Genomic DNA, 19,684 nt, shown 5'->3' on the forward strand with positions numbered 1-19,684 from the left:
ATGCAATTGCTCCTTTAGAGGTGTAACCTACAAAGCGTGTGTGTGTGGAGGGGGGCAGGGGACAGGGCACTCACAGAGCAGAACAAGGACAAAGGAAGCATTTCCATTTACTAAGCATCCTACAAAGAGGACTGACAACCTCATAATTCAATTTTCAATACAAGTGGCAGGCTGGGGATAGGAAAATTCTAATTAAATGGAGAAAACTGATGCTACAAGAATCAATATTTAAAACCTTGCGCAAATGGGAGTAGTTGAGCGCCATCTATGGGTAAAGGTATTATCACAACCTGAGAAACCAGGGAGAAGAAACTAATTTAAAAAAAAAAAAAAAATTGAAGCCACCACAAGAACAGTAACAAGTTACTAAAGGAGTGACATATTTGAAGTGGCAGCTTGCTTGCGGCTAGGAAAAGTTTACAGAAAACAGTACAGTTTATTACACTACCAAACAAATAAATAGCAGCCAAAAAACCCCAAGCTAAATTTTGCCAGTAAAGAGAGAAGTATTTTTATAAGTTGCGTTATTGTAGTGCATCCTGACTTGCGACAGATTACTGATTAGTAATTTAAAGAAAGAAAACAAATCTATGCCTCTCAAGCAGTAATGTCTATATCCAAAGACCACAGACAAGAAATCTATCAGTGTAAGTTTTTATATAATGACTAGTGAGGAAACATGGGAGAAAGTACTGTATTTCCACACTTAGGAATCAGAAGGACAGTTCCCAGAATTTCTTAGAATCATAGAACTGGAAGGGACCTCGAGAGGTTATCTAGTCTAGTCCCGTGCACTCAAAGCAGGACTAAGTATTATCTAGAAAGTCCCTGACAGGTGTTTGTCCAACCTGCTCTTAAAAATCCCCAATGATGGAGATTCCACAACTTCCCTTGGCAATTTAGTTCAGTGCTTAACTACCCTGACAGTTAGGAAGTTTTTCCCTAATGTCCAGCCTAAACCACCCTTGCTGCAATTTAAGCCTATTGCTTCTTGTCCTCTCCTCAGAGGTTAAGATCAATTTTTCTCCCTCCTCCTTGTAACAACTCCTTTCTAAGTGGAGTACTTTGCATTTGTCCTTATTGAATTTCATCTATTTACTTCAGACCATTTTTCCAGTCTGTCCAGACCATTTTAAATTTTAATCCTATCCTCCAAAGCACTTACAACCCCTCCCACCTTGGTATTGTCTGCAAACTTTATAAGTTTACTCTCTGTGCCATTACCTAAATAATTGATGAAGATATTGAACAGAACCGGACTCAGAACCGATCCCTGCATGACCCCATTCGTTATGCCCTTCAGCATGACTGAACTACTGATAACTACTCTCTGGGAACTATTTTCCAACCAGTTATGCACTCACCTTATAGTAGCTCCATCTAGGTTGTATTTCCCTAGTTTGCTTACGAGACAGTATCAAAAGCCTTAGTAAAGTCAAGCTGTACCATATCTACCACTTCCCCCCTATACACAAGGCTTGTTACCCTGTCAAAGAAAACTATCAGGTTGCTTTGACACGATTTGTTCTTGACAAATCCATGCTGACTGTTACTTATCACCTCTAATTTATTAATCTGGGGTTCAGTTGCCAAAAAGGACTGTTAAAATTAAGAGATTTACAAAAATGAATTATGGCCAGTGAAACACTTAATACAGAAAAATCAGTCTTATTCCACCCACAGTTCTTCTAGAACTGACCTGTGGGCTCGGAATCTGTACATCTGATGGGTGCTTTACCTGAGCTTAGGCAGCAATGGAATGCTGATCACAGAAGCACTGCTCACGCTGACAGAACACAACATGGGAAGTGAAAAGGAGAGCACAGTATGGAAGCCATCTTCTGAAAATGAGTCAGTTGCTGGGATCCTACCCAACACTTTAGGATTGGAAGGTAATAAGAAACATCTTCATTTGTTCCCAGAAATAAAGGAAGAAAGGAGGGAGTGTACCTGAGTCACAAAAAGCCACAAAATAGAGTAACTTCCTGACACTGCAGGATAACATTTGCAATGTAATACTGCATCACTGTGACTGAACATCATGGAACGATGAAGCATCACCACAAAAGCAGAAGCTTACTTTGCTGCTCTCCATTCAGACATGAAATTGTTCTCCAGTTCTTCTTGGTACAACAGTCGTGCAAACTTTCATCTGTATTTGAGACTGGTTCCAAAAGGCATTTCCCATTTTAAACTATAGTCATCCACATATACCAGCTGAGTATTTTGAAATACCACTTTATCATCAGTAGATATTTTGGATCTCTATACAGTATCCTGGAATCTAAAAAAAAAATCAAATTTGTTCATCCTGTAGATGAAGCCAACTTGCCCACCAGAATTTAGAAATAACCCGCCAGATTAACAGATTCGTTTGCTAGATTGAGAAACTACAGATGAAGTTTACTGACATACTGGTGACATGGTAATAAAACAAAATACATTAAAAAAAGTGAGTGTGATATGTGCTATCTCCACATACATTACTCTTCCTCAAATATCTGTGCAAAAGGAAACTGCAAACACTTTGTAAAATGGCAGTCAGTGAGCCTTTTCAGCCTTCTTTTCCTCCTTGGTCTTTAAGTGTAAATGCAGTTGGTACACAAAAAATTAAATGCAGTCTACTACTTGCTCAGATGGCTGATTTAGCAAAGGACTATAAACCATGAAGTGAAACTGAGTGAATCCTGGAACTTTATTGCAGGCAGCACCTGGGAAAGGGAAAAAAAAGAAACAAAAGTGACCTGCCTATTCCCTATAGGATTAGTATGTCTGTCATATTTCATCTTCTAAAGATCCAATTATTAATTCTGGTACAATGGTGTAATTTCCTTTTACAATCTGTTTAACCCAACATTGAGATTTCTCAAAAGCATTTTACTTTTCATGTGGAAACAGCATGCTCATTACCAGTGTAGTGCACTTAATAAACTTAGTAATGTAAATTAGAAAAAAATATATCTTAATAGTGATGAGTGTAATGCGTTCCTACAACTATAATCGCTCAAATACAGAACTGTGGGAAGAGAGATCAACAACAAGCAGTCTACCCAATAAGCCATATTGATCAGCAAATTTTACTTTCTACTGATCTAAGAGTTTACTAATGAGATGCCCAGCAATAATGACTGATCTTGGATTGCTTTGAAGCTGTGTTACAGTCACATTCAGACTGCCTTATGCCATATCCTAAAGACGTTTGGGATTTTTAATTTTTTTTATAAACCTTCAAATTAATCATACCTATAAAAATATGAGAAATTGAGGTTATAAATAGTTTCGAGTATTTACTAACTCCTCCAGGAAAGTTCTGTACAAATCTTAAGGTATTAGGCTGAAGAGGGCCAACCTGGATTTATGGGGTGTTTGGCAGGATACCATTTAATTATGTACTTCCAGACCTAATAAAATATCTGGTATTTGATAGTAAGAGTGGAAAATCCCCTTGCTCCCCCTACTCCCCAATATTGGTTAAAGTTGCAGCCTGCTGCTTTAAAATACATCTCTATGTTTCACTTGTCTGTGTCAAAGTTCTCTGTGTTGAACAAAATATAACAGTAATATATACCAAAACTTCCAGTTGTGTTGGCACAGATAACAGCACCAAAGAAGTATGGAGCATACTTCTGGATCCTGGAAATAACTTTCTGGCAAGCTATAGCTGGCTCTGTTCCTGTCCTCATATACTCCACTGCTTGATAGCTGATTTAGGAAACAAATCAGAAGTTACACTCATTATGACTGAATATAATCAAAATAGACATTCTAAAATATGATAGCTCAGAACTCAATCAATTACTGGAGTACAGGGGAAAAAAAAAACTACTGGCCAAATCTCCATGTTGAAGATATTACGGTATTCAGTTAGTGATACAAAAATATGGCAATTCATGTCCACTTCATATGAACAAAGTAAATTATTTTGCTTTGTTCATATGAACACAAATACAAAACTGGAGACTAAGCTACTGATCAACTCCTTTCCTGCTTGGAGTTTGCAAGAACTGCTGAATTGCTGTTTTTCCTCATTAATGAAGTGTTTTGGGGTTTTTTGTTTTGTTTTTTTATAAAAGTTGTCTCAGATTTGCCATGAAGCTTCAAAAGGTGTTGTTTTTTTTTAAAAGGTGTTTTATTTTAAATGCAAAACCAAACTAAATACCTTCGTATCTATAGTAACACCACATAATATCATTAGACTAACGATACTGCTAACCAGTTCTACATTTCCACAATGCACAATCTCAAAAGTCAACAATTTTGAGTAACAGCACAACATGGGCCTAAAAGGAGTAGTCTGTTCTGATTTCAGAAAACATAAATACTGTGTATCAAGCCACTATGTCTTGTTACAATAAGAGAAACTCAAGTAAGGAGGGAATGAGCTTCAAATCTGGCACTTTGGAGGAGGACTATCATCACATTTTGGGAAGTTCCTTATCTCTGGACTCAATATCTTCTGTCACAGAAATACAAGTTACCAAAAAAAACCCCTATCTATTCACCTCAGCCGGATAAAAATTTGAATGTAGAGCTATCGTCCATAGTTTGTTTCCTCATAAGTCAATTATTTTGAGATATTAACTTATATCATACATCAACATTTCAGAAGTGAAAAAATCAAGGGGCAAAATAATTACTGTTTTCTGGACGTTTGACAATTCAGAGCTATTCTGCTTTAGATTACACACCCTATTCTGCACAAGACAAGCACACTGACAAACAGAAAGGACATAGACAGTGTCTTCTAGTCCAGTCATTTCCCAAAACCGGAATGCATAAAGCACTGGTATTCCAAGCTTTTGCAAACAGTTCTTCAAGCTGCTTAAAAGAGGACTTAGCATCTTAACTATTATCTTGTGAGCTGAAATCTATTGTAAATATCAATGTCTCTGTAACCTCCAGAATGGAGTACTGCAATATATTCTATTTGAGGCTACCCATGAAGACCATTTGCAAAATTCAGGCACCCAGATTTTAAACAGACTACTACACCATTTTTTGGAAATGAAAAGGAGCAGGCACAAAGTAAGATGCTGACTATATACAATTCCAATGGTGAAGAAAATAGCCACCTCTGAGACCACTTTCTCTTCTTCCTAACACTTAAGAAGTGTTTGTTCCCACAACTGAAACTTGAGTGTAGGACACAAAGCATTTTTGGTGGAGTACATTTAGATCTGAAATCCACTCATTTCTTCTGTCAAAGCCCAGGTTTGGCAACGTTTGCAGGATTTTCAATGAGGTAGCAGAAAACATGTTAAAGAATTGGTAAATGATTTGTTGTCTGTAAGAGAGGATGTGGGGCTAGTCTGGTATTTTTGGCCATGTTGATTGGTATGAATAAAAAAGGAAGCAATGGCCAAATATGTTAAGCAGCCAACAAAACCAACAATTTTATTAATTCATCACTTTATTTGTTGATTTGTTTCACAGGAATTCTCTGGCAAAAATGTAAGCAATCTTCCCCAAAGGGACAAACCTGGGCAAAAAGCGCATCATGATATCACCATCTCCAGTGGCTGCCGCTCCTCCAATTGTACTATCAGCATAGGCTCCAGCTCCAGCTATTGGAGAGTCCCCTACACGACTATATAGAGGAAGGAAAAGAAACATCAAGTTAAAATGAAGACAGTTATAATGGGCCAAATACTGGTCCCAGTTACACTATTGTGCAACCTGGCTGAAGCCAGTGGGGTTGTATCAGTGTACCAGAGCAGAACTAGACCCAATATTTAAAAGGCAAATTCTTAGACTGGGTTCTTGTTTAAACAAAACACAACACAACATAACAAATAGCAGCAATGAGAATACACCAGGATTTTACAGTTTCATATTCCAGGAACTCCTAATCTTACACCACGTTAATGAGAGCTCTCTACTCTCAGTAATAAGGACTGACACTTGGACACTTAAATACACTGCCAAGAAAAAAGCAAAATCACTCGGTGAAATAGTGACTGTTCCACAGTTTCAGCTTTCCAGAGTATTCTTCCTTCAAGATACAGAAGGTTTCTGTTTCAGTTTAGTCCACTTTGATGGTGGATTAAGCAAATCTGGAAAAAGGCGCTCATTCTTGAATAAGAGAGTTCACACAGAGTTATTCAGGAATAGGTCCATGTGTAAACAAGCCCTCATTCCTTGATCCTGTTGTGACTCCTAAAGTTCTGGAGATATTTATTGAGTCACTCCAAATCAAATTTATCATTGACACGAGTTTTTTAAAGTTTCTTTAACTTTCAAGAGTGAAAACATGGGTCATATGTCTTTTTTTTTTTTTTTTTTAAAAAGCTTTTAAAGGGGCCACCAGGCTTTTACAAGCATAAAGCAGCAAACTCAATTCAACATCAAATATGCAAGGGTAACCCTAGATCTACACATTCTTTAGACAATGCTCATAAAGAACCTATTCTTGCTCCCATTTAAAAATGGAAAAAAAAAAAAAAGCAGGCCTAAAGTAACTTCTACTATATTTATACACAAAGTTGAAAAAACAAGCCCACTAAAAATTGTAATTGCAGCAGCACCTTAAAGACCCACCAGAAAATGGGGCCCTGTTGTGCTAGTCCCTGTATAAACACGATCATTTAGATAAGCAAAATATCACCTCACCTACACAGATAATTACATGAAATCAAGGATTACAAATACCATATGTATTTTTCTCAAACTACAAGTACTAACCCCTGGATTTTGTGGACTGCACCATTTGTAGATGTCCCAACTGCAACATTTCCGGAACCACCAATTACAATCATGCCTATAAATTTAAACAATGGTGAAGCTTAACAAGAATAATTTCTCATATATTTGTTAAAACATCGGTTACAATTCAGCAGCATAAAAACTGATCATATATTTATAGCCCTTGTAAGGGCTCTATTTTTAAAATGAAGTTTTACACCTGAGCTGTGATTTTCAGAGGGACCTAAATATTGGTATTTTAAAACATTTGAAAATTGGGCCATATATAATCATTCTTGGTAAAACAATAATAAGTATAATTTAAATTCTCCAGTGAATTTTTTTATCCAAATTTTAAAAAGAGTCCAAAAAAGCCACTAGTATAAACACACACTTGAAAATACATTAATAAAGCTTAACTACCTTAACTAAGTACAAATGAAGAGGTGACATTCAACACATGACCCACCAATCTTAGCACCCCCTTACTTCCAGCAATTATAGAATTCAGACCTCAATTCAGAAAGATTCTTAAAGCAGTAAGTAGTCCCACTGAAGTCAATTAGGCACGTTCTTAAGTACTTTGATGAATGTGTGTGTGTGTGTGTGTGTGTGTGTCAGCACTTAAAATTTTAAGTGGTAATTCTTTGGTAATGAAAATTTTGAAGATTTTTTGCATGACAAAGATCCAGTCCAAAATGCAGAAGATAAAATTTAACTGACAAAATATAGATAAATAATCTGTACTGAGTTGTCTGGAAAGGTCTCTCCAAAGTCTGCAGTTCTGGAACGTCTGCTATGCCGACAACGTGAAAAATCAATCATGAAATACAAGAAAATGTTATAAACATACAAAATTGCCTACGATGCAACAACCAAAAATGCTTTACCAGTAAAGTCTGAAAGTCTTTACAAGACTATTACTCCTAACCTATTTTAAACATACAAATTTGCAAACAATGCTGTTGCTCAAATCAAAAAGTTAAAAAGAAGAGGAAACATTAAAATAGATTCTAGATTTACAAACCCTAAATTGACTAAAGAGTTGCAACCAACTCCTTTATAACACGTGCATAAATAGTACACACACTTGAAAATGGTGCTGTATATCTGGTATACTACCAGTCTGAAATAATTTATTTGAACTCAGTAAGACTGAGTTGATCATGAAGCAAAAAAGTGAATACATCTTTTAGCATAAAAGAACCAAAGAGTGTTACCAATTGTATCATGATTATGAATATTTATTCTTTTCTGTGAGTTGATCCATTCTTCACTATTTAATTGTTTAGTCTGTTTGTATGGTCCACAGGATTTTGAGGCATCTGGTATTACATTCTGTAATCAATATTTTATTCATATGAGTCTTTAATATTTCAGTAAAGATGCATTTTAAACAAACTACTGCAACAAAAATCTAAATTCCACCGTTGTACAATATTTTAAGATATCTAATGCACAGTTGTACTGAAGTTACAAAAGAGATGGATATTCTTATTAAGAGATGAATTGACTGACTTTCCATAATGTGTGGTACAGGATCTGTTAATCTGATAGTGCCTATTAGAGAAAAGCAGCAGAACAATCACAAGACTCATTCTTTGGTCAAAACAAGTTTGCATTCTTCAGCAAGATAAAGAAACCACAGAAACAAAGTTGCTGTTAGTACCACACTAAGAGATAAAGTAATCCTCTTGTACTTAAGATGACTAAACTTGGTTACAAGTAATACTTTAGGCAAGACACCTTTTCAAGTAAATGAATAGGCAAGAGAGTATGTACCAAATTAAACTGTCTCAATTCCACTGTATTTCAGATACAAAAACAGACAACAATCTACAGAGGAGTGGACTCTGCAAGCATGTAACAGTCTGTGCACAGGGACAAACATGCTAACTTATGACTGTCATCATCTACAGCAGGGATCTCAAACTCATGGCCCGCAGGCCATCTGCAGCCCGCAAACCTCCCCAATGTGGCCTGTGGGGCTCCAGCAGTTTTGGGGCCAGGTCCCCCCTTGAACCCACCTGCCGCCCCCAGGCACTCCCCGCCAGGCGATTTACAATGGCCCAGGGCCCCAGCAGCGCAGCAGAACTGAGTAGCAGCTGCCTGCTCGCTCCACATGTCTGCTGGCCCCTCCCTGTGGCTGCGGGGTGCTGCGCCTATGCACTGTCCCTGCCTTGAGCGCTCCTGTGGCCAATGGGAAGCTGCGGGGGTGGTGCCTGGGGCAGAAGTGCATGGAGGCCCCCCGCCCCACCCCCCCTTGGAGCCCCAGGTAAGCGGCAGACCCCCCCTCTCCGAGCCACCCCCTCCCCACATACCCCCTCCTGCCTCCAAACTCCCTGCCAGAGCCTGCACCCCCCCTTCCCACACCCACCCTCCTGACCCTAAACTCCCTCCCAGAGCCTGCACCCCAGACCTCCTCTCCCACCCAAACTACCTCCCAGAGCCTGCAACCTAATCCCCTACCCCATACTTCCTCCCCAACCCAAACTCCCTCCCAGAGCCTTAGGCAGGTGAGGTCAGAGTTTTGGGGGGCAGGCTCTGGGCAGCATGAGTGACATTATTGGCCCGCTGGGAGGATTTGAGGACTGGTACTGGCCCTAAAGTAATTTGAGTTTGAGACCCCTGATCTATAACTACCAATTTAGGCTTCAATTTTGGAAAGACTTAAGCCTATGAGTAGTCCCTATGATTGTAATGGGACTACTTCCATGTGTAAAAGTCACTCATGTTTAAATACCTGCAAGATGAAGGCCTTAATTCCCACTAAGGGATTTCATTTAGAAACTCAATTTTAAGTTTCTGCACTCATGCTTCACTGAGAAATCATCCTCTGTTTTTGAGGGTTAGCATTTTCTTCCAAATTCAATGAAAAACCACTGTACTAACATCAATATTAACAGAATTCTACAAATCAGGCAGCAAACAGGCTTTCCAATCCCCAAGTATATCAAATTAGCAAGAATTCCAGGATTTTTAAAAAATATTTAATGGAACATTCTTTGTTCCTTTAATATGAAGTATTTCTTTCTTTAATAAGTCAAGAGTAACAAGCAATGTTGGTCAAATTTCTAAAATAAAACAATTATACTGTACCTTCCAGTAGTTTGGCTGACAGCTTTGATTAAGCCACTTTAAATATATTGAAAGAGAATTCTGAGTGGTTAAATCTTCACAAGGAAATCCCATGCTTTCTGCAAACAGTGAGGCTTTAACAGGCAAAAAGAAAAATTCAGCAATATTGTAGCATGAGTACATTAGGTTTATCATACACTATATGTTATGATCAAGATGAAATATTAGTTTATATATAGCTCATTCCCCTGAAACTATAGAATATACTTCTTCAGACAAACAGCATGTCAGTGTAATCTCCGATATACCATCGCATCCAATTCCTCCTTTACTGAGGGCACTATATCCCACACTTCTAGGAGGAGAGATGCTATCTACTATGTCTTTTTGTTTCTTCATTTAAATATGTTCTCTCTGACTATGACGAGAGAGCTTTCTCTTCAGACATGTTGCTTTACAAAAGGAGCAAAACTTTTCAAAAAGGACAAATACCATCCAAAATCAAGACTGTGCTATGTGTAACAGGGAAATTTTAAACAATCAAAAATTTGTAAGTAGCAAATTAATTACAAAAACACTATCAATTTGATATCTAGACTTTTTAAAGTATGAGGTAAGCAGAGAAAGACTCAGATATCAATACCTGCCCCTGAGTACCTCTGACAATTTCTGTGTCTTTACTATCACACTTTCCTAAAATTTAAATTTGATTATGTATTTCTTAATTTTTTTTTTATAATTGTCACAGTATGAAAAACAAATCAATAGTAGGGTAAACTGACTGTCTATACAGGAGAAAGAATGAAAGCAATTGCCACAAAGCACAGCCAAATGCAAAGTAAATGAACAGAAAAAAATAGAAAAATGCTATTAATTCATCTTTTAGTTACAGTAATCTTTGGAATCATCAATCTGGAAGAAATCAAATTCAGACAGAATTGTTTACAGACTTGTAAATTACCAATCCCTTCCATGTTTGAGTCCTTTGACATTTATGTGAACATAATACATAGTTTTACAAGATTCTTAGGAGTTTCCGCTTATCCAAATATTACAAAAAAAACTTTCAATTGATTTAGAAGTTAATTTTGTATTGCTTTTCTAAAGCTACGTATGTATTGGGAGTTTCATGAGCAAAAGTTACTGATATTTACTGACATTTCAGTATCTAGAACAAGCAAGCAAGAGAGCACATGAGCTAAGAAAAGTCTGCTTGTTCATGTTTATTGATCCTCCTTTTAGGACTTCTGTAGTGGAGCTGTTGGGTAATGTGCACTAAGGTAGCATGGTTTCATTAAAAAAAAAGCATCTATCATACTCCCTATCTGATATAATTTGGAATCACTTAAACTGAAAAGGACTCAGAGTACTGTTTAGGAAGTCAGAAATATAAGACTCAATTATTTTCAATACTGAAAACCAAACAGAACGAATTCCCATTAACATTTTAGTACCAGGAATAATGTACTGTACTTTCCACACATTACAATACTATCAATTACAGTATATTCTATATTATGCTGAACAGTTAAGGGCACAGTTGTGTTCTTTTTTCTGTCAATCACTCAAAGAAACTTCTGTGTGGACAGAAAAATTAAGGAGACTATCCTAGTTTCAAATATTTTTTCTTTTACTCTCCAAACAAGAGCTGAAATATGTAGAATACGGGTATCGGACGATGTAGCTTGATAAAAGCAGAAACAATCTTGTAGAAAAACTCTTACAAGAAGTCATTCTAGTTTGTTCTAAGTACATTTTAAGGACAATTTTTTTTAAATTGTTTCTAATACTTTGTGTGGAACAGAAATGTGCCTTCCTCTCCTCCACTGATATTAAAGTTCAACTCCACACACTAGTGAGTCTGCTGTCCTCTCCAGTCAGCGTTTGCCTTACCACTTCCCAGTGTCATGCCTCATATTGGCTTCCAACATCCCTGCTCTCATCCCGCTGAGCACTTCCAGAGAAAATTGTATGACTCAACTTCCTTCACAAAGAATTTGTTTTTCCCCCTTTCCACCTTCTTTACCCTTCTGACACACGGTGCTGAAGCTTGTCACCCCTCTGACTCTCTGTTCAAACCTACCTCCATTATTCTTAGTCATTCTCAGACTTCATTCCTGGTATTCCAGGTTGCTCTGCTATTCCCACACATCTTTTAGTTTACCCCATCCCAAACCCCTTTCACCTTGAAGCACAAAGTCTACTGTGACTTTCTTTACTTCCCACTCTACTCATTCCCTCCTGAATCCCTTGTATGCTACCGATACTCCTCTTACCACAGTCACTAGAGACTGCCTCCTGGTCAAATCAAAAAGGTCTGTAAAGCATCTCAAACTCCAGCCCTCCCTTTCCAGACCTAAAGGAGTCCTCGCATCAACTACAGCAACTGTCTCCTCTGTCTTGTCTCATTTTCTTCATTCCATCCAAAATGCTACTGCCAAATTCATCTTCCTTTCTTGTCACTGACCACATCACCTCTTTTTAAATTTAATCTTTGCCTTCATGACTTCCTCCATGCAGCCCCCTACACTTAAAAAGCCCTTAAGTCAACCAAAGTCTTCATAGTAACATTTCTTCCATAAAGTCACAAGATATTAATCCACCAATAAAGTATTAAGTTACCTTAAAAAGATGAAACCTCCACTGTTTATAGAATTTATCAATACGTGGTGTGTTGTGCCAAGCTGTACAGTACCTGATTTATTTACAAGCTCTGAGGCAGAAAGTCTTCATGTATGTTTTTAAACTGCAAAGTACAATGACTGTGCTCAATAAATAGGAAAATGAACTTTGAAATAAAATTAAGTACGAATTCTGCCATTCATTTTTTTTTTAGCAAAGCTTCCCTTGTATTTTAAGATGAAATATTGGCATATGCCAGCTTCCATTTATATAGTGTCTTATGTCAAAACATCTTTACTTAGTATGTGCATTTTCAGTGATATGCAAACAGCTCTGGCATTCAAAGTTAATAGTTGCGGCTGAGTCTGTAGAGGGAACATAAAACCCTTTGTTTTAGTTCAAGCAGAAATAGCAGAATAAAAAATCCTGGTAATTTGTAGATATTTAATAAACTTAAAGAAGGATAAATGCTTTTCAACTACTTCACAGCATTCATTTGAATATATATGTGGGGGATTCCTCCACTATCAAGATTTATCTATTGTAAGTCTCCTTATTGTACAGTGATAATTAAGACAAGGATAAGAATTGGAAATAACTGAATAAAGCACATAATTACCTGACTCCCCCACTAATAATGTGTGTTTAGTGTGCTGAATCACTTTCCGTGCTACACCAATAGCATTTTTTATACGTCTGAGATCTGCTACTGCCCCAACTTCCATGGTGTTGCTGAAACAAGAAAACGGAAGTGAGAAATATTTAAGGCATGCATATATTAAACAGTAACAGAGGATAATAAAACAATGACATATCTTTTCCTATAGATACTTTGTGCTTGTCTACACTAAGGAGCTGTGCCATTTTATCTATCCCTGAACGCAGTTATATCAAGATAAAGGTGCGTTATACTGTACTGGTGGAAATCATCTTTGTACTGATATAAATGCATACATATTTAAGTTTTACTAGTTAAGTATTTCAGGTATAAGTAATTGCACCACTAAGCAAACCAGTTGCTCTAGTAAGACTTTCAAAGTGTAGGTCAGACCTAAACAATGAATAAGGTCTAAAAGACGTAACACAGAATTGCCAAGAAAGTAAAATTTGTATGGAAATTAAAGAGCAAATGGTTCTCTATTAAGCTTATGCTTAAACCTCCAGATATCCCAATCCTGCAAAAGTAAGCTTTTCTCTGCCTCTTTAGACAAACAGTCATACAGGTACTGTACATTATGTTTAATTTTCAAGGAGAATCTCTACTCTTCAATATCCAGGAACTCCATATGCATCCCTTAGCTCCCCTATCTGGCAATCAGGCTATTTGAAATGAATGTCAGGGATTGCAAGAAAAATGCTTAGCTAGCTTCCAAACATCCTGGTGCCATGGCAATTTATTCCCTGTTTGATTGGATATTTCCTTCTTTCTACTGTACCCCTGAACACATCAGTTAATATCAGAGTTTGAGTGCAGTGTAATGTCTATAGAACACATCAACATGATGGCATGGTACATATAACAATGTTTACATCATACTGAACTGTACTAAAAATCCTTAGTATTATTCCCTTCTCCAAGTAACTTTCTTACCCATCCATAATCATGGCATCTAATGTTGTTTCTCCATGTTCATCTGGACTTCCTCCAAACCCCACACTTCCATCACACTGATCAGTCTCACACTGACCGCAACCTCTCTCTACTGCATCCAGCTCAGAGCCTCCTGACTTTAAGATATACCATGCTGTAATCAACACAAACACCTGGTAAGTGAAAATAATTACTGTCTAATATTTCATTTAAAATTATAAAAAAACACAACACACATGAAACTACACCAAGTATGGCAGGTAAAAGTAAATTGTATTATGTGTTGTTATTCTTAGGTGAAACTAGAGAAAGTGTTATTCGGGATATAAAAAGTCAACATTTTTTGCATAATTGGATAACGTTTCTGAATGGGAAGCGATGGAATATTTTTGTGAGTGGAGAGTTGTTGCAACAGTGTCCACAATTATAGTATATGATATACACCATAATTGTGGACACTAAGTAAAAAAAACACAATCATTTACTGTTGTGTAATTAAAGCACTCCTTCTCTCCAAGGCGTGAATAGCACTAAAGCCACACATACATACAAACTCTTTCACACAGGTATATCCAAGCCCACATGGAGTCTGTGTACCTATGCAGGATCATGGCATATTTAAAGATTTTTTTTAATATACACAACAGGAAAATGTTATATTAAAAGCATTTCTTAAGAGCCATTTCAGACACAATTAACCATAGTTAAAACGTGCCAGGTATAAAAATAAACCTAACAGTGTTTAAAGTATATAAATAAACAGAAACTAAAAACAGTATTTATGCAGCACTAAAAATAACCATCTTTTTCCCTGCTCCCTCTCTGTCATCTATCCTTTGAGATCTAGTTTATGGCTCAAAAAAAGCCTTTTATGTGAGTCAACACAAATGGCCCTGCTGAACTTGGCCCACAGACCTTGATCATTCAAACTGCTTCATGGGATCAGAGCCCTGAGTGTATGTGAAGCCACAATAAAGTTAATGGAGTCCCCCATGGGTGCAGAGATCCACCCCTCTGGAACAAATAGCAGGATTAGGACACAGGCCCAGATCCTGCAAATATTTATGTGCGTATGTGATGCTGTATAATGGGGAAAGCAACCGACTACACTAATATGGTCACCACCACTTGCAAAACTGTGATAAATCTTGCACAAAAATATACCTTGTATGGTATCACTGAAAAAGTTATAATTGGCGGTGTATAGTTGTCTTGTAATAATGTGTGTATCAATATCGTGTATGGAGTTATGACATTTTGCTATGTGTTTGTAACTTGAACTTGTGAGTCTCCAAAGCATCCACATGTTAACCCTTCAGGAGTAACAAAAGGAGCTGTGAAGACACCCTAGCAATAGCATCCAAAATGTGCAAGCAAAATTTGCAATTCATATGAAGAACTGCTGAGTCTACACCTAGGAAATAGCCAGGATTTTTCCAGAAGAGAGGTCAAGATATAAAAGGCAAGAACAAAAAACACCTTTTACCTCTTTCTTCTTTCCTACCACATCTCTGGACTATTGAATTTTGACAAGGAAAATTTTGAACAAAGGACTGAGGTTCCCACTACTACTTGGGAAAATCAGAGACTTATAAAAAACCATCCAATATAACATCCCTGCTAGCATTTTGGATTTACACACTTTAATTCACCTGCAATGTAACTTACCTGCTTTAAACCTCTGCATAACTCATTTCTTTTCTTAGTTAATAAATCTTTAGTTAGTTTACTAAAGGATTAGCTGCAGCATTGTATTTGGTGAGATCTGAAGTGGACCTTCACCTGGTGGTAAGTGACTGGTTTGGGGGCTGTAAGAACTCAGCATGTGGTGAATTTTGGTTTTAATAACCTGTCAACACAATAGTCCAGTTTGTCTCGGTGGTAAATGTGGCAGCACTAAGATGACTAGCTAAAGCAGGGGTGGGCAAACTACGGCCCGCAGGCCGCATCCAGCTCATCAGACCTTTTAATCTGTCCCTCGAGCTCTAGCCAGGGAGCAGGATCGGATGCTTGCCCCACTCCGCACGTACCATGGCTCCGTGCAGCTCCTGGAAAGAGCGGCAAGTCCTCTCTCCGGCTCCTACATGTAGGGGCAACCATGAGTCTCCGCATGCTACCCAAACCTCAAGCACAGGCTCTGCAGCTCCTATTGGCCAGGAGCTGCACGGGCAGCACCTATGGACAGCGCAGTGTATGGAGCTGCCGCGCCGCGCCTCTGCGTAGTAGCCGGAGCGGGGACATGCTGCTGCTTCAGGGAGCTACTTGATGTAAGTGCCACCCAGAGCCTGCACCCCGACTTTCTCTCATGCCCCAACTCAGATCCCCCTCCTGCTCTCCCAGCCCTGAATACCTTCCTGCACCCCAAATCCCTCAGCCCCACCCTGAGCCCTCAAGCACCCCCCCCATCCAGAGCCCCCTCCCACACTCCAAACCCCTCAGCCCCAGCTCAGAGCCCCCTCCCCCACACCTCCTGCCTCAGCCCGGAGCCCCTCCCGCCTCAGCCCGAAGCCCCTCCCATACTCCAAACCCTTCTGCTCTACCCCCAGCCCTTCCTATACCCCTCATTTCTAGCTCCACCCCAGAGCCCACACCCCCAGCCAGAGCCCGCACCCCAACCAGAAATGTTGTGAGCATTCATGGCCCACCATACAATTTCTATACTCAGATGTGGCCCTCAGGCCAAAAAGTTTGCCCACCCCTGAGCTAGACTGTCAGTGGTTTTATGACGAGCTAATAAAGTGACCCAGGAGCACATATACCTTGCTGCTTTGGCTAAATCTAACTATAGGATATATCACCAATTTCGGAGCATTTGCCAAATTTGGACAGCCTGACCTAATACTGGCACCCTCCATTATGACCTCCACTAGACATGGGTGATAGCATACCTAAACTGGACTATTCTGAGTAATTCCCCCATTGTTTGTGAGACTATGCAAAAGTAGTCAATTTAAGCATGTGGATAAGTGTTGGCAGAAACAGAGCCTTACATTGCAAGTGAGATCTTTCACTGCTGACAAAATTAGGTTTTAACTGAGTTAACAAGAAAGAATTCATATCAAAACTACAGTAGTCTAGCTTGGGTGCATTTTCTAAATCTGTCTCTACAACCTATATCTGTCTTTGTGGGCAACAGTAAGAGTCAGAAATACACATCTTATCTGTAAGTTACAATATACACCTCCTAACAGAGGTAAAACAGAGCAACAAAAAATCTAATAATGGTCAGAATCGCTGCTGTCTAAAGAATTATGTTGGACGGATTCTGAAGAAACACTGATTTTTTTTAAAAAAATATATATATTTTAAGCACACTTTTAAATACCTATGTTACTAATATCCATTCAGATTATTAGAAGTGAAAGTAATGTAAAAACTCAAGTTTGTCCCAATTTATGGTGTTTCATGGTCCAAACTGAGAAAACGCAAAAAGGAAAATAAACAGATTACCTTTATGTGTAGGTTCCTAATGGTATGCTATTTGGATTTCAAACATTGGTGGGGAATGGTGGTGGTTTTTAAAATTATAAAAAGAAAAGGAGTACTTGTGGCACCTTAGAGACTAACCAATTTATTTGAGCATGAGCTTTCGTGAGCTACAGCTCACTTCATCAGCTGTAGCTCACGAAAGCTCATGCTCAAATAAATTGGTTAGTCTCTAAGGTGCCACAAGTACTCCTTTTCTTTTTGTGAATACAGACTAACACGGCTGTTCCTCTGAAACCTTTAAAATTATAGTTACAGACAGCAACATAGAAACACTCCTGTTACGCTTTGGTTTGCAAAGCTTTTAATAAAATTTAAATGTTGGGGCAGATGCCCAAGTTAGGAAATATCCCATCCCCCCCATGTTTAACTGACATTTTTATAGTTCCACTTCCTATTGCTTGAACACTTCCATTACTCGTTTGACCCCCAAAGTGTAGAGAGAAAAGGAGTCCTTGCGGCACCTTAGAGACTCACCAATTTATTTGAGCGTAAGCTTTCGTGAGCTACAGCTCACTTCATCAGATCACGAAAGCTTATGCACAAATAAACTGGTGAGTCTCTAGGGTGCCACAAGTCCTCCTCTCCTTTTTGCCAATACAGACTAACAGGGCTGCTACTCTGAAAAGCGTAGAGAGGTTGGCTGAGGAACTTCTTTGGGGTCGTCTATCCACAGCAATTGTAGCCGTTTAGCTAAATCAGCATTTCTGAATAGCTGCACCAGCAATACCCCCGAGAACAGCAGCTCTCCCTGCTTCCCAGCCTCCCCCACGCGATCAAGGAGGGCAGTGCAAGACCTGAGTCACAGCCACCCCACCCCACTGCAATCCAGGCGCTGCGGGGAGTGCCCTGGGCGGCACCGCTCCCTGCGCTGGGCACAGGTGCGAAGGAGAACGCCCCAGCCCCCCGCCCGCAGGAGCCGGCCAGCCCAGCCGGGGCAGCACGAGGCAAAGCCCGGAGCCAGCGACACCTGTTTCCGTCGCTTTCCTAAACGCCCAGGTGTTGACGACTAGCGGCAGCGCCGCTGGACTCACGCCCGCCGACACGGACACAGGCGGCGGCGGCGGCAGCAGCAGCCAGAGGACGAGGAGGAGGCGGCGAAAGACGTGAGGCGCGCCGCACCCCATCGCCGCGCGCCGGCTGCACTCATACATCATCCGGGACGCGCGCGCCTGAGCTCGTGACTAATCACGCGGCCACAATTTCACAATCCCACCCGGAAGACGCTCCCGACCGTGAGGGAGGGGAAGGAGCTGTTTGGCTAAGCGAATGGCCCCGCCCCCTCGCCGTCTCAGCTCCCTCCCTCCTCTCTCCAGTGCAGTCAGTGCTGTTACCGCCACCAGCCCCCACTCCCCCCGGCAGAGCCCATGTGCTGCTAAGCTGTGGGCGGGGCTCAGCTGCCGCCCGCTCAGTCCAGGCGGCTGGCTGCCCCCCTCCACCCCCCCGACTTGCACCAGGCTGAGGTGTGAGCTGGACCCCCCCTTGTTCTGTGCCCGGGTGCCAGTTCTGACCCACCCTGGAGTGGGGCTGCCTCGGGTCTCTCACCCAAGTTCTGTGAGTTAGAGCTGGTGCCCTGGCACAGGAGAGGGGGAGCCGGCCTCGAGGTGATGCCTAATGTCCCAGGCATGGGGACTCCTGCTCTGCGGCCAGGACAAGGTGTAGGCACTCACCCTAACTCAGGACAGGCACCGTTGCTAGCCAGGAAAGCACCTGTGCCACTTGGATGGCTCTTAGCAATGCACAGAGTAGGCCACCCCCATCTGAGATGTGAATGTGTGTTGTTTATTTCATTATGTTTCAATGATTATTTGTATTGAGGTGCGGCTGTTGTTGCCACCTCTCATAATAGTGGATGTTTGTCTGAAAACTGCAACACCAGGAGTTGTGGTTACCAGGAGAATATCAGGTGTCATTTTAAAAAAGATAGGACTTTAGCCTTCATGGTTGCAGAGAAAAGCTTGAAAGGGGGAACCCTAAAGGCTCACAAACCAGAAGGCAAATAAAAAGAACCCACAAGTTATTTTTAAAATCTTATGATTTTTAAGCTAGTGTCATACTTTTGGGAGGCCTGACAATTAAACTAGAGTTTGTCAGTGATTAAGACTGAACACAATAAATCAGGCTCCAATGCTCTTGGAAAAAAGTATGCTCTTTCTATGTATGATCATAAGATTCATGCATCAGCTTCTAAGTGTCACTCTGCTCTTGTATGAGTGTATCTTCTAG

General features: G+C 39.9%; 1 protein-coding gene across 1 annotated transcript; it reads right to left on the reverse strand.

Moving 5' to 3' along the window:
- Window positions 1–640: 640 nt before the first annotated feature.
- On the reverse strand, window positions 641–18,674 carry AGA (aspartylglucosaminidase). The gene is made up of 9 exons (XM_073341693.2): window positions 18,429–18,674; window positions 13,973–14,126; window positions 13,001–13,113; window positions 9,781–9,893; window positions 7,902–8,019; window positions 6,682–6,757; window positions 5,480–5,587; window positions 3,569–3,702; window positions 641–2,711 (listed from the first exon to the last, which is right to left on the reverse strand). Exons 1-9 carry the CDS (start codon window positions 18,613–18,615, stop codon window positions 2,611–2,613), a joined length of 1,104 nt encoding a protein of 367 aa, XP_073197794.2. The 5' UTR covers window positions 18,616–18,674; the 3' UTR covers window positions 641–2,610.
- Between the last annotated feature and the right edge of the window lie 1,010 nt (window positions 18,675–19,684).

Source organism: Lepidochelys kempii, chromosome 4 (assembly GCF_965140285.1).
Source record: "Lepidochelys kempii isolate rLepKem1 chromosome 4, rLepKem1.hap1, whole genome shotgun sequence".
Classification (NCBI taxonomy): domain Eukaryota; kingdom Metazoa; phylum Chordata; order Testudines; family Cheloniidae; genus Lepidochelys; species Lepidochelys kempii.

Excerpts from the sequence above, each read along its gene's own strand:
- AGA (XM_073341693.2), bottom strand. The coding sequence starts at position 18,615 with ATGATGTATGAGTGCAGCCGGCGCGCGGCGATGGGGTGCGGCGCGCCT. Across the intron at positions 14,127-18,428 it reads TAGGAAAGCGACGGAAACAG|CATGGTATATCTTAAAGTCA; the intron begins GTGTCGCTGGCT and ends TGTTGATTACAG. Across the intron at positions 8,020-9,780 it reads GTCAGCCAAACTACTGGAAG|AATGTAATACCAGATGCCTC; the intron begins GTACAGTATAAT and ends TATTGATTACAG.